Source organism: Drosophila takahashii, chromosome X (assembly GCF_030179915.1).
Source record: "Drosophila takahashii strain IR98-3 E-12201 chromosome X, DtakHiC1v2, whole genome shotgun sequence".
Taxonomy (NCBI): domain Eukaryota; kingdom Metazoa; phylum Arthropoda; class Insecta; order Diptera; family Drosophilidae; genus Drosophila; species Drosophila takahashii.
The window spans coordinates 2,484,008-2,499,646 of NC_091683.1; the positions used below are offsets into that span (position 1 = coordinate 2,484,008).

Here is a 15,639-nt window from a genome sequence, read left to right on the forward strand (position 1 = left end):
ACCCTCGCTAATTAAAGAAGAATACCACTAATGGATTTAGGACCTGCCTAAAGTCGTATGAGCAAAGAATTATGAGACATACTCAATTATTTACAAGACATTTGTATACAAGTCTGAGTAGCGGGAATCTTGAGTAAATCAAATGACTTCGGATATCAACGGATACCCTTCAAATGTTGTATGCGAACAGAACACAAAATTTGTATATTTTTTATGTTTTTTTTTTAGTTTCGGAAAATGTTACAATGTAATTTAAAGCCGAAATACGAAAAATGGCGCATATAATATATATATACTTTGATTAAAAATAAAACGCAACCACCATTTGCAGGCACCTCTGACCAAAATAGGATCAGCACATTAACCATGGTCATCATTTTAACAGTTATCGTCAAATGTGTCTTCATTAGTTTTGCAACACTGGCCGTTTGCTACAGGTAGAGTACCGAGCAAGTCAAGCTCTTCCTCTTATGAATTTAGCAACACTACCATTCACCAACACATAAGTATACACGTACATATTCTCATATCAATTCATTTCCTTCAATCTTTAATGAATACATTTTCGTACATAGCTAAAATATGCAATAATATCTGAAAGTTTCAACTCGAGGAAATATATTTTCCTAAATATATAATTAGTTTTCAAACAACAAGTTTTAAAATAAATAATTCAATTATGGATTTTGTATGGTCAGAGCTGTCTTCTTCACTAAATGTCATTATAATTAAATTACTTTCGTAATCAGGAATTTATATATTTCTTATAAATAGTTTTTCAATTTTTAATGGAGATATCGTCAAACTTGGGATGAAAATAAAAACTTAAGCTCTTAAGCAAAAAGATTTACAACTTTTCCTTCCATCTGTCTTTCTTATCTAGTCTATTCTTAGTGATAATATGCCAGATTCTCTTTAAATGTTGTAAAGAGCTCAATTTCTATTTTAGTCTTTTAGATGTTAAAACCTTTGGTTTTGTCTATCATAAGACCACTTTCAACTCAATCTTTAGTTGGGTTGTCATACAAAATAAATCTACATTTAGGGTACTTCCTATTCAAAAGTTTTTCTCTAATTCTAAATGCTTGTACATAAATCTTTGCCACATACTATCTCATATGCCAACACGGAGTGACTACATACACTTACATACCTCTGCTCACATTAAACATTTTACTTTTTGACTGCCCTTTGGATTTATCGCTGTGTGTAAAATATTCGTAGTGCTTTTATGAGTTCAAAATTGTACGTGCTTGTAATTTGTCGTCGTAATCTACAAAATGTATAATATCTATATTTTTTGTTTGGGTTTTTGTAATCTCTATTATGATTTACTACATTATTTATGACAATATGCATATATAAGAACATATCCGAAAACACAGCAAAAAAATTCGAAATAAATTAAGAAAAAACATTATTGTTTATGCATTTACGTGATAATATTATTGACAATTAAACATGATCCTTTGTTAGGTCCTATTTTTTATATTCTGATTTATGCTCACACCTCTCGTAGGCACACTCACTACCAGAACACATTAATCAGCCATCATTTATCGACTTACGAACACGAAATGGGAACAAAAAAATATTTGGGGGACCGAAAAAAAAGCTAAAGAGCCATACTGAAAAATGAAAAAAATGCAGGGTGGCTAACGAAAATGATACGGATGTGTGATATGCTTAAACAAAATGTTTGAACGAAATTGAAAATGCATCAAAGGCATATTTATAATTATCTTGTATTTGGAAATATTCTTAAAAAATGTATTGTACCCTGTTCCTTTTAAATTGGGTGGAGACTAAATATTTCCTTTAATCTCCGAGGGTATAAAAACCAAGTCATGTCGAAGTTAACTTTCCTATTATCATTTTCAAGGGTATTTTGATGTCGTTAACTGCTAGTACGAAAAAATCCATGAAAAGAACGAATGATAACCAATTTTTCTACTTCTTAGATACTTCCTCATAAATAATTCTGAACTGGTTTTCTTGTAAAGAAAAAAACACACTTAAAGTAAACTTTTTCTTTTTAAAAAACAGGGTTGGTAAAAACATAGTAATCGATAACAAAGTATCTAATGGTTTTAAACTACAAGATAGTTGTGAAATAACTATAATGCAATCAAAAACAATTTTCGTTACTTGAGCTTTTTCGAAAATTATAGTTAAGACCAATATCAAATGCTCTAATTTAGTGGTAATTAAGCTGGATGTGCACAAATATGATTACCATTGTCATAGAAAGGCGAACAAAAGGAGAAATACTAAAACTAACTTTTAAGCAATTGTGAGAATCGATTATCCGTTTTTGGCCATTTCAAAAGCCTTGGCAATCCGTAAAAAAAATGAAATATCTCAATGAGAACACATACTACAATGTATGCATGTTATCGTTGTTATAAATCTATGTTTTATGTACTCATATGAATTAAGGAAAAAGCAGTACAAACGAAAAAAAAAATCGAATATCGAAAAAAAAATCCCCAAAGAATGTGTGAGATCTCTTTTATATCTTATTTCCCCCCAAATGCAACAAAACTTTGTATTTCCTTGTTTTTTCGGCTGACTCACAACCCAACTGCAATATTGAAATGAATAACTACGAAATACCGTCCTCGAAATATCGAAATATCTCCACGTAAACCAACGAAAATATATCACGCAATATAATAAAAAATAAATTAAACCTAAACAACTCGAATGTATTACTCCAATATACGAAATACCTATACCAAAACCCAACAAAAACTCGAACAAACTGCACACAAATGAAAACCAATTACATTGGGGCGCACAAAACTATAAAACTTGGCTGAAAATTTCTCGTATAGAGAACTACCACGGCTCAAATACAGTGTTCCTAGTCGGTGTTCTAATGTCAGTTGTAGGGTTCGTTTTTATAACATTCACCTTGATGGCATTGTGCTACAGGTCAGTTGTAGTACATAGAAACTTCTCCCTGTGTCTAAGGTTAGTTGAAAAGAAGTAATGAAAAAGCCAGCTTTAAATACAAATACAAATTACAACCACAAAAAAAAGAACAAGCAAAAAAAAGTAACATAAAAGTATTTTTAAAACTTAAAAAAAAAACACTTGCAAATGCAAATATGAAAAAAAAAAACTTTAGTAAATTTGTTTATTTTGTTTCGCATTTTGATAAATTTGTCTGTGTCGTTGCATTAAAACCATTGTCATTGTTCAGTTTTGTTAAGCTTCATAAAAAAAAAGAAACCCAATGTACTTACTTCTTTCAGTGTAATAACTCGTATCTATTGACAGTTGCGTACGCTGGATTTGCTTAAATATTTTATTGATTGCATTTCACTATAATTGGCTGGTATTTTTGTTTAAAAGGTGCAATAAATAAATAATTTAATACTATTCTGACCGCGTACGCAACTTTCTACCTCACACTTGCACATCTCTCTCTACATCTTATCATATTTATAATTCGAACACTCATAAAAAAAAATTTATCGAAATTTTAGAAATATCGTGTCAGTTTTTAAACTAAGTACAAATCTTCCCTAATAGCGAAGTTAAAGAAACAACTTTTTAAATGTAAATTCTTTATTTATTTTAAAAGTGATTGCAATTGTCACATTTTTTTAATATTTTCAAAGATCAAAATCGAATATACCAACTTAACTTTGGGAAACTGAAAAGTATAGATATGTATTTTTGAATCTATAAATAGGGCGGTGCAAATCTGTGAAACCAACTTTATATCTCAGGTTTCGTTAGGAACTCCACAAATTATTCTTCTTCTATAAAGCCGGTCCCCTCTCTTTTAGAAAAAAAAATTTTTGTAATCCTGGTAAAACTATAAAAATTTGTCTACAATAAAAGTTTAGAAAAGCATCGAAATAATTCAAGTCTGCTCCCAAGTCTGGTTTTGGATTTAAATTCATTTAATTAAAATTAATTGCAAGATGCTTACTCTCGGTAATTTCCTTCAACATCAGTTTTACAAAGTTTTCCATTTCCTGATAATATATCTGAGTAAACTTATGGGTATCTTCCTCAAAAAAAAAAAAAGAAAATGGTATTGACGATCCAACAAAGACATTATTTTATCAGTTTTTTTTTTAAACCGAAACTAAAAACTAAATATATAAAAGACTAAATAAGGTTACATTAACAAATTAAGTAGTTGTGATATATTGGTTTCATATTTTTGATTGAACATATTTCATTAATTATATCCTTTAGTTAGTCACCGATTCTGGCTTTAAATTATTATAGTTTTTGAGTCTGAATAGCACACAATTTGAAAGCGGCTATACAAAGGATTGCCATTTGTGTATGTTATCGTTGTCGTCAGTACGGCGGTGATCTCGTTGACGTTTTTCATTACTACTTTTGTTCAGTTTAGTCTGTCCAGCACTGTAATCATGCCAAACTATATCCATATATATGTATAATCCAATCGACAAGAAAAATAATGCTGTTGTTTCTGCCACCACCATTAAACATAATACCTGCAGTACGAAACCGATACCGATACCGAAATCCGTAATTTGAAACCCGAAACCCGAGTCACGGGGCATATTAACCAAAAAGTGTGCTCTGTAGATAGATTTCTCGTAGATACTCTTGTAGACCCGACCCGACCCCCCCAACTTAAAGTTAAAGTTAAAAAGTAACGGTTAAAGTAACAGTTAAAGTAAGAGTTAAACAGTAAAAGTTTAAGTATTCGTATAGCCCCGCCGCTAACTTGCAGCCCAAAGCCAAGAGTAGAAATATACGACGTTTTTGCCAATATCTTCTACTATATACTATATATACTATATAGCATATCCAAGCGAAAGCTTGCGATGCGACTTTCGACTTCTCTTTGCGCTTAGGGCCCAACATAGATGAAACTGACTTTGAGCTATGGTGGTGCTTTCTGCAGAGTAAGCCTCCTGTGTTCCGAAAAGCCGTCTTTATGAATGCGAATACGAATACAATGTACACACATAAAGCATTTATGTTTTGTTTGTGTAATATGGTATGAACATTGGGATCAAAACATACAGATACAGATACATTAACAGATACAGATACAGATACAGATCACGAAAACATAAGAACACGAACAGTTACAGATTGTAGAACAGATACAGATACAGTTACAGTTACAGATACAAAGGCCCCTAATCAATATGGAAACCGTATACACCTACATATATATTACTACTGTCGAAACTACATTGAAATTGGAAACACCTAAAGTACAAAATAACGATATATCTCGCTACAATCGCTACTGATCATTCCCGGTTAACCATTTCAAAACATTACAACTTTTCGTGCATGTACAAACACGTCCGCCGAGAATGAATGTTTTACAAAACTTCACAGTGCGGAGTTTGTTGGAAAATCGTTCGGTGGCTTTTTTAAAACATAAACAATTTGATTCAATTAACTTTTCAATTCAATTTTTGTTTCAAATCAAAATTATTCGTATGTACTACCTTCCGTGGGACTCACTTCAAGTTTAAGTCGCACTGCGCGTAGTTGCATGTGCCTTATATTTGATTTTTCGGGATTAGTTTCCATTTCGCATGTGGGACATCAAAAAAGTGTTGTATCCTTACTCTTTTTTTTTATTATCCTTAAAATTTGTTAATACATTTTTCTTTAACAGAATTTGAGCTTAATATTCATTTTTTTTATTATTTACTGTAAAAAATCGTGTTGAATTTTTTCATTCTACAATTTTACTCTCCAATGCTATTACTCGACTTTTCTATAATCTTGGCCTCTATTTTTTTTTAATTTGAATGGCTTCTAAAATGTGTATATATATTTGAGTATATATACCCTTGCAAAGAAAATGATTATAATTTGGCAGATTTTTTATATAAAAAAAAACAGACGAGTCGACATAAGGGCCCTTTTCTCGTCCGTTTGTTAAATTTTACGTAGGATTTAAAACTTTGAAACCGTAAGGAAAATCAAAGTTTAAAGCTTTTATTAAATTTAACTGGGGGATTAGAAAAAGGTACTTTGTCTGTCTGATTACATAACTTAGTAACTTAAGAAATCTTAAAAGAAAAGACTGATTTTTGTATATATCGAATGCAAAGGTATATATAACAACTTCGGCTTACCGAAGCAATGTAGCTTTTTTATCCTTTTTAAAAACTTTCCAAAATATGCATGTATGGGTGTAAATATATTTTTTAAGACCAGGCGTATAACTGTGTGTGTTCATTTCTTACAAAACATATACTATACAATTCATAACAAAAATCTTTATATTCAACCCAAAAATGTTTATTCAAAATCTGTAAGCATTTGATTAATTAAGACTCTCATTGCAACATTTCGTTTCCAAACAACAATCAACAACAACATCAATATAATGATCCAACAAAACTCAAAAAATCAACAACCAAACCAAATTCAACCTATTCAAATCGGTGTTTATCAAAATAAAATTAAAAATGAAATCCTGATCAAAAACTCTGCAATCAAAAAACATATTATTCAACGGGCCCGCAAAATACACACGCATGTACGAAAAATAATAAAAAATAAAACATTTAAAAAACTAAAAAAAAAAAACCCTGGTGCATGCGTGTGTATGTGTGCACGTTTCTACTTCATACTCTTCAAATAAACCATATTTATTTATTTACTAACCGAACCAAACTGAACCAAAACCAAAACCAAAAAAAAACATATACAAACCTACGATTACCCATTAACCACGTCTCCTGCCCCCCCATAATTACAAATACAAAAAACACTCTGACGTTAAATTGATTTTGCTGAATAATTCAATAAAATAAATACGATAACTGGACCTCATATATCTGTAAAACACATAACGCATAACTTTACGCTTTAAATTATTACACATACTATATACATTGGAGTGTATGCAAAATCTATAATATATATAACGCATATAAATGAATAAACAACTACAACGACTACAACGTGAACTACAATGTGAATGTGGGTACCGATGGCCACCGATGCACAGGCGAAAGACTACTACGCTAAAATACGATCCGCCCTATTCGAAGAAACCGATTGCGAAAAGTTACGGTGGAGCGGCGACGGCACCCAACCATCATTCCGTTGAAGAGGTCTCCTTGGATGGATCCAGCAAGTTAGTCTATGCCAATCAGACTGGCTTCAGGTGCGTACACTTAAACAAAAAACAAAACAAAAAAAAACAGAGAGTGTGCCCAAGAACCGAAAAAGCAAAGCAGGTTCTAAACGATACATCCGCCGTATCATTTTCACACTAAACGATACATCAGCCATATCATTTTGACATTAAACGATATCTTAGCAACATCATTTTCACATTAAACGATAATAAAATCTGATAAGATGAGAAAAACATCCCAACATCTGCTGCTTCATCGTTTACAACCAGGCTAAGTGGTTAAACGATGCATCAGCAATTTCATTTCTAAATGGAACGTATATCCATACCTAATATTTCGAAAGTGAAGAAAGCGAGCCTACTGACTCATGTATCGTTTACAACCAGGCTGAGTGTTAAACGATGCATCGGCAATTTCATTCCTATTTGGAGAGTATATCATACAATTTCGAAGCTGAAGAGAACATGCTGTCTGATTCATCGTTTAGAACCAAACTCAGCCGCTTGGTCACACTCTTTCGACCGAGCATGCTCCTATTTCATTATTATCATTCACAGGGACAAGGGAATTCATGGACGGCGCTACACGTCATGTGGCGAGGACGATCAGTCACATGCAGGTTAATACTTTATGTTTACAATACTTAAAACACTTGTGCTTAGACTAGATTCACAAACAAAGTGGCTTAAGGGGGTGTCACAGAAACCTCGAAGATCAGAATTCCAACTAAAAGTCCAAGCTTGTTGTCTACCAAATTACATTATATTAATTATAGACACCGACGGATTTTCAGGAGCTTTTCAATTCAATCTTGAGATTTCAGTGAGATACCCGATTATAAATTTAGAGTTTCATTTAAGGGGAGGTTCTCGTTCAGATATGTTTCCTTTTAAAAAAAAAAACCTATAGAGGTCTTTTTTAGAGTCCTCAATTTAAAAATAAATCATCTTGGGGACCTGACATTTTTTGCACAATCAAAAAACTTTTAAAATTTTGTACACATATAAACACAAAAGCCTGTGGATCGATTTTTTCATCACGGTGAACGGGAATTTCCCCCCAAAAAGACACTATGTAATCGCATATTAATGGAAAAACGGTTTTAAACCATTTGTGTTTCCATGTTCCCGCTTAAAAGTCTAGATGCCTTCCATGTTAACAACCTAAATTTGATTAGAACAACAATTGATTAACGTTTATTGCTTGTACTCTTCAGAGCTTCTATTATTGCAGTTAGAGTTTTACACCTGAATACTCTCGATAGCAATCATAACTTTATTTTCAGCGAACATATATGTTATTTATATATACGTACACCCACCCAACAAGCTTCTTATGTCCCTTTCTTATTTGATTTTTTTATGGAGGACTAAATACCGGTTACTTTTCGATATAGATTATTAATTAAATGAAATTTTAAGAAATTCCTTTTTAAGCTCAGTCTTTATTTAGAATTGATACTATTTAAGAAAGGTCTGAAAAGCTTTCTCTCTCTTTCTTATGTTTGTTATCAATTGTTATGTAAATAAAGACATAATCAAAACTTAAACTTCGCGTCAATATTTTTATTTTATTTATTATTATATTTAATAGAGGTCTTCTTCCAAACTACAAAATTGAATAAGTTTCTTCAGCCTTTTTTCTTTTTGAGGATAAACTATTAGGTATATATATTCTTAATCAGCATCAACAGTCGAGTCGATTTATTATTATATTATATTCTATGTTACATATAAGACTAATCAAGTTTTTCCTTTAAAGATGATGTTCTGTAAATTATTGTATAATTAATTATTAATAGGTATTTTAATCGATTTCTTTAATTTTGCACATATCGAACTCGCATGGTAATGATGATTATAAATATACACACGACCAAAAGGGGGTAAAACATAGGCTAAACATTCGACTAAAATTAGGAATCGTTTTGAAAAAGGGAACCAATCATATATTAGGTATATTTCTTGTGCATCCTGTGCATATAAGTATAAGTCATCCTATCCACTATAATCGCTGTTTTGCAGTCTCTCTCTCTCTCGTGTACCTCTCAAATTCTGTACATATGTATATTCCTTTACATGCTCATTGGAACTAAATACCAAATACTAACTTCAAACTTATTGCAAACTTAATTATTGGCTGCCCCGCACACAGAGAAGGGTATATTAAAGAAGCACGGCTATGGCCTGGTGCACGGTGAGCAGCTGAAAGATAAATGGGGCGATGACAATCAGTCCGATAACCTCGAGCTAATAACCCAAGACGGCACCCTGGCCTCGACGAGCGGCGGTGCGGCGGCCTCGGAGGTGGAGCGAACCCTCAAGTCGCTCAACGGCTATCACGAGGACATTTTGGAGGCGCTGCGCAATGCTGCCACGCATCGTGGTACCGGAACCGGCAACACGCCCGTCGGCAGCGGCAGTTTGAGCGAGGAGATGCTCCGCAAGACGCTGCAGGACTGCAACAACTCGCAGCTGGGCTACTCGGCCTCCGAACAGCAGCAGCAGCAGCAGCAGCAGTACAAGCGACAGATCGGTTCCAAGTCGAGCTCGCGGGAGAATATCTGCGACAATGCCGCCGTCCATGCGATCATTCTCGACGGCAGCGGCGCCGGACTCGCTGGCATGGGATTGGGTTCGAGCCTCGGTGGCGGCGGCGGATCGACGTCCATGTCGGGGGGTATGCCGCATGGCGGGCAGTTGCTCCATCACCATCGGTCGCAGCATCAGCTGCATCAGCCATCCTCCGGGGTGATGCCATTGCAGGCGCAACAGCAGCAGCAGCAGCAGCTGGACGATGACGATGCCCCGTCGACGGGACCGCTGCGAATACGCAATTTGGAGGACCTGATCAGGCAGCTAGAGCATCACTCGTCCCGTCACATGAGTCCCAGCGGATCCGAGGATATACGAATGTCGGAAACAGAGGCCGATCGACACTATAGATTAGAAAGTTCCGCAGCTTGTAGTGAGTCATCTCAAGGGTTAGTGTTATTTCTGCTTCAGAACTCAATCACCGTACCGTTAAAAAACCTCTTACAAAAAAAATGTATTAAGTATTGGCACCGAGTCAGTCAGACACCCGAAAAGCCCGTCCTGTCCTGTCCCGTCCTGTCCCGTCCTGTCCTATCTTGTCGCGTCCTGTCCTGTCTTGTCTTGTCTTGTTTTGTCTTGTCCACATGAAAAATAAGAAATATTATATTTGAAAAAATCTTACATTTGTTTTTAACACACCTGAACATAAATGACTAACTGCTGTGAATCTCCTAGAAGTTCTTACACCTTGTACTATCTGTATTCGCTATCTGCTTTGTAACATGGCATTAACGTAGGCAGTGAACAGTTGCTTCCCATTAACCAACCAAATGTATTCTTAATAGTCAACGCGTTTATAATTTTCCAATAGTCTAAAATCTGTGATACCAAAATTTCCACTCAACCCATAACTAAAACCAAAACGTAGAGCAAGTGATTAATTACCCAAATATATTTGATGGCTTGAGAGTATCTAATCTAACATGTTCATATATAAAAACTAACGAAGACAAAAGCTTCATACCTTCATTAAATTCGCATAAAAAGCATATACAAATTCATAATGTTACCTTAAACAGAAAAACTAAAAAAACTAAAAACTGACCACCTACCATTAAGGCATGAAAGCCACTGCTTGTTTGTACTGCAGTATTATTACAAATGTAACTCAAGCCAATGCCAATTTATATTCGCATTTCTTGCAGGCTTCAGGCTGGAATACCTTGTGTGATAAAGGTTGGTTCCCACTCTCTAACTAAACTTAACTTAACTACTACCATCTCTTGTGGTCTTACATATTTCTTAAGGGTCTTGATCTTCACATCGTTTTCCTATTTACGTAATCACTTGCACATTTTTTTAAAACAAGCATTCTAACCAATGCGTTGACATTGCTCTTAAGTTCCTCATGGCTATCGTCGGTCTCTGTTTTGGTCTCGGTTTCAGGCTCTTAAAAAAAAAAAAAAAAAATATTTACACAAAAAAAAAAGAAAGGAAAAAACCTAAAGCCCCAAAACCCTCCCTCCATTAACTCCCATGCCACCACTAAATAACTCGATTATTTGCTTGCCTTTTCTTTATCCTTATCGCCTCTATAGCTCCAATCAGCAAATACCACAATCTCAGAAAACCGCTACAATTCATGCGTCTTACAGCAGAAGCTGTCGTCCCCGTTCCGATGAGGAGTCTCGATTCACATTCGGTGGACGCTACCGACAGCCGGCTTCGTCGGGACGCCACGCGCCGCACCAGTCGCATTCACCCCACGCATTCGGGCACCACACGCACCACTCCCATGCCCACGGACACGCCACGCACGGTCCGCACTCGTCGCACCACTCATCGCACACCCATTTGCAGCAGGATGACGAGGGCATCTACGAGACCGCCGACCACCACGGCCAAGTGGTCGACGCTCGGCTCGACTGCCACGAGACACCAGATAGCGAGAGGTAAGTCCAGGCCTCTATTTTAGTCTGTTTGTTCCATAGCCAGGCCGTTACCACAACCATTATCCTTCCCACGACGCCAGAAGCTGAGTGTAAACGATGCATCAGCTGGGGGATTTTTTTTTTTTTTTTTTTTTTTTTGATTCCTGTATTATCTGTTGTATCTGTTGTTTCTCAGTTGTACGATCCTTTTATATCTGTTTTTTTGCTGCTGATGCATCGTTTATTACTAATCAAAGCCAAGAATTTCTTTATTTATTTTTATAATTTTTTTTTTTTCAATTTTGATTTCCTTTTTTTTTTGCCTTTTTTTATGACGATTTGTTATGATTAATCCGCCTCTGTTGTATCTCTTGTATCTCAAATGTACAATCCTTTTATACATGTCCTTGACTAACAAGTTCAGTTGCTGATGCATCGTTTATTAGCAAAGGTTTTCTATTTCTTAAAATCCCACACACAATTCGATTATTTTTCTTTTATAATTGGCCTTTAAAGGGACAAATTAATGTATATAATATCCTAGTTTGATTGATTCCGATTCGTGTAACTTAGCTCTAGCTTGTTGTGGTCATGATTAGATGTCTTTTATTTGACTTTTTGTTTAAAGAATTTCAATATATCTGATCAATAAATCATATTATACATTAGAAACCCGTCCTCCTAAACCTATCAACCAATCGATCCGATCCCTGTTCCTTTACCCGATGGCCCCCTTTTGTTCTTACCATGTGCCGTTGTTCCTGCTACGATTATTATTTTCTAGTGATGACTTTATTCAAGCTCAACAACAGTTAGCCCGGTGGGCGAGTGAGGATGTGGTATCCGTCGTGGTATTGGACCAGCCGCCATCCGGTACAATGTCGGATTCCCAACCATACATCGACGTCGGACCCATTTCGGGGGCTATACAGCAGCATCATCAGCAGCAACATCAGCATCAGCAGCACCACGGCGATCATCATCAATCCTCCGCAGCGGCAGCGGCATCGGGATCGGCGGGATCAGCGGGATCAGCGGCGACGGGGGTAGCCAACAATTCCATAATGGCTTTGCCAATCGTCCCAAATGGTATAAGTGTAAGTCAGAGGGACTATTATCCATCCCCGCCCTCAACGGAAACGGAAAGCAGTGGAAGTGTTATCCAGCCGCCCATTCGTCGCGGTTTGCCATTAGCAGCAGCAGCGGCAGCAGACACGGCAAGTCATCATCAGCAGCAGCATCAGCAGCAGCTACTTCAGCTGCCAATTTATCAGCATCAGCAACAGCATCATCATCCGCAGCAATCAGGCGATACCAGCAGCAGCAACAACAGTCAGTCCGAACAAATCATCGAGAATGGCTGCTACCCGGAATATAAGCATTGATATTGTTATCTAAATCATCGGGATAGGGATCGGGTTGAGGATCAGGATCAGGATCACTATATCCAGAATCGCACATAGATCAACAATCAATTCAGTAACAAAATCAGAATCAGAATCAGCCACGCCCACTCCACATTCCACTCACATGTGCCCGGAGCCAGCGCGCAGCTAGCTTTCTCTCTAAATAATGAATAAATGAAATTTGTATCGACCTTTATGATTACTTTAGCATAGTTACAAATACGTTGCTCGTGTATAAGCACATAAATAAATTTTAACTTTAAGTAGTTAAGTATATAAATGTAAATGTGAAGACAACAAAAAACCAAACTAGTTAACGTAAAAACAAAACCCAAGAACGAGAAGGAGTAAAAAGAATTGAAGAAGAGAACAGAACCGAAAAAACAAACTTAACAAGCAACAAAAAATGTGTATTCTTATGTGTGAGTGGTAAATACATAGCCATACTTTATTCATAGATTAATAACAATTATTAAGTGAGTACATCCCAATTTATATTCATACTCGTAAAGATGATGGAGATACAACAACAGCAGAACAGCAACAGCATTAACGAAATAAAAGATACAAATTGGGAAATATTTACATATTTTTTGCATACCTCGGACCAAGCAATGCCAACGTTCGAGTAGGAAAAACTTTCGAGAAAAACACAAAAAAAAAAAACAAATAAAACCAAAAAGCCAGTAAAATTAACACAAAACGCAGCCTGTAAATAACAAAACAAAAAAAATTAATATTTATGCTAGTTAGTAAATTATACGATCCTTTGCTGGACGTGTAGAGAACTTGAACATTTCGATGGTCACGGATAAGCGGCAGGAAAAAAACAATTGTGCACTGGGCCCAGCCCGGGCTTTAAAAACCCCCTTATTGGGGCAATCTTACACCGACTGATAGAAAATTTTGGGCTATATTGCCAGTTCTCGTTCAATAATCTTAACAAAAAAATAAGAAATAAAAAATAACAAATAAAAAACCAAAATAAAAACAAACACAACAAAACAAAAATGCTATATACATAAATAATTAATAATTCAAGAAAACAACAAAGAAAAACAGAAGAAATTAAATCGGAAATATTAATATCTGTATGGTTAAAGTATTGAATATGATCAACATAAATTTAAGGAAAATGCTAATGTTAATTTATCGGTTTTGAAACATCAGTAATATATCGTATTGTACCGTAAATTAAGCCATTTAGAAAGAAACGTATGAATTAAAATTATTTTCCAGCTTTACAACATTATTTTGTCTTAATTTCGGGGGCTTTGTACTTTATGTAAGGTTTAATAAGGGTTTGATAATATGTAGCTATTAATCCCCAAAAGGCTACCCCAAGACAACCACAACTATAGAATGTTTGAGAAGACCAATTCGATTTTAAGTTCGATTTTTATCGATCTTTTTCAGAATGGAAAAGAATCGATTCATAAAAAGAAGTATCGATTAGAGCTCTATTTACCATAGGTTGGATAATATTTCGAAACTTGTGTTGCGCCTGATCCCCGAAAGGCTACCCCAAGATAACCACAACTATAAAATTTTTGAGAAGACCAATTCGATTTTTATCGATCTTTTTCAGGAATTGAAAAGAATCGATTCATAGGATAGGATAAAATAGATTACAGCTCTATTTACCAGAGGTTAGGTTGGATAATATTTCGCCTGATCCCCAAAAGGCTACCCCAAGATAAGCAGAACTATTAGATCTTTTAGAAGATCTATCTACATGTGTGGAAATGAAATTGTATAGAACAGAAATATAAATATAAACAAAAAATCCCCAAAAGGCTGTGTAAAAAGTTGTACTAACCTGAGTTTATGAGTTATGTATGGTGTATTTGATTGGTGTATTTGTATGGTGAGGGAACTTAGTGTTTTATGCATAAATATATTCTTAGATGTTGGTTTCTTTTTTATTTCTCAGTTGCTTGCAGACTTTTATTATACTGTTTTTCGGTGACCATAACTCCGTCCATGTCTACGAAACGCGTGTGCGTTCCGGCGGCAATAAATCGCTTGGCAGCCTGCAAATCCAATCTCGGGGCCGCCAGAGAAGCGTTTATTTCCTTATCGCGGGCAAGTAGTTCTTTGGCGCGCCCCAAATCGTGCATTACACCGTGCTAAATTGGAATAAAATGTTATGGTTTAAAATGTTCTATTCTATGTGTGATATAGTTCCTCACCTTTGCGACATCTACGCCCTGCAGTTTCAGGTGTATCCAAAACAGCGTGCTATTCAGGTAGGCCATGTAGCTATCCAGTTTGATTTGCTCGTTTGCGGTCAATGTGCGTCCTGCTTGGAGCGCCAGTGCCTTTTCCAGGTCCGCTTCCAGAACCTCAATGCTGCCGTAGAAGGTCTTCAGTATTCCTTGCATATTCGCATCATCCTGCAGCGTTTTGTCCAGGTAAAGGTCACAGGGCAGCCCCTTGTCAGCAGTATTGTTTCCTTGAGACATATTTTCTACAAAATGAATTGAAATCGTGTGCGTCTATTTACAACTAGCCTTGAAGTATGACCGTAGGATGTGTGACCGTGAAAATATACCAAATATACTGTAATTTCACGTTTCCACTGGGACAGCGTTTGCGTTCGATAACCAATCGATCTTAAGGATTTATGGTGCGTTTACACTGGCGTCGA

At 35.7% G+C, this 15,639-nt stretch overlaps 2 protein-coding genes across 12 annotated transcripts in view; one reads left to right on the plus strand and one right to left on the minus strand.

The window, feature by feature from the left end:
* Positions 1-14,236, plus strand: part of mmd (disintegrin and metalloproteinase domain-containing protein mind-meld) — a 25,543-nt gene extending 11,307 nt beyond the window's left edge. Inside the window, exons 19-24 of one of the 11 annotated variants that reach the window (XM_070218176.1) lie at positions 332-437; positions 6,986-7,144; positions 7,676-7,737; positions 9,273-10,101; positions 11,251-11,604; positions 12,368-14,236. In XM_070218176.1, the coding sequence (XP_070074277.1) occupies positions 332-437; positions 6,986-7,144; positions 7,676-7,737; positions 9,273-10,101; positions 11,251-11,604; positions 12,368-12,968 (2,111 nt within the window). In that variant the 3' untranslated portion in view covers positions 12,969-14,236. Of the gene's footprint in view, positions 1-331; positions 438-2,837; positions 2,977-6,985; positions 7,145-7,675; positions 7,738-9,272; positions 10,102-10,857; positions 10,889-11,250; positions 11,605-12,367 lie in introns of those variants that run through there. The other 10 variants (XM_070218175.1, XM_070218178.1, XM_070218177.1 and 7 more) reach the window with 10 other exon arrangements.
* A 653-nt stretch (positions 14,237-14,889) lies between these two features.
* Rrp47 (Ribosomal RNA processing 47) lies at positions 14,890-15,514 on the minus strand. Its single transcript, XM_017139709.3, has 2 exons — positions 15,182-15,514; positions 14,890-15,118 (listed from the first exon to the last, which is right to left on the minus strand). The coding sequence occupies exons 1-2, from the start codon at positions 15,452-15,454 to the stop codon at positions 14,912-14,914; spliced, it is 480 nt and encodes a 159-aa protein (XP_016995198.2). The 5' UTR covers positions 15,455-15,514; the 3' UTR covers positions 14,890-14,911.
* Positions 15,515-15,639: the final 125 nt, after the last annotated feature.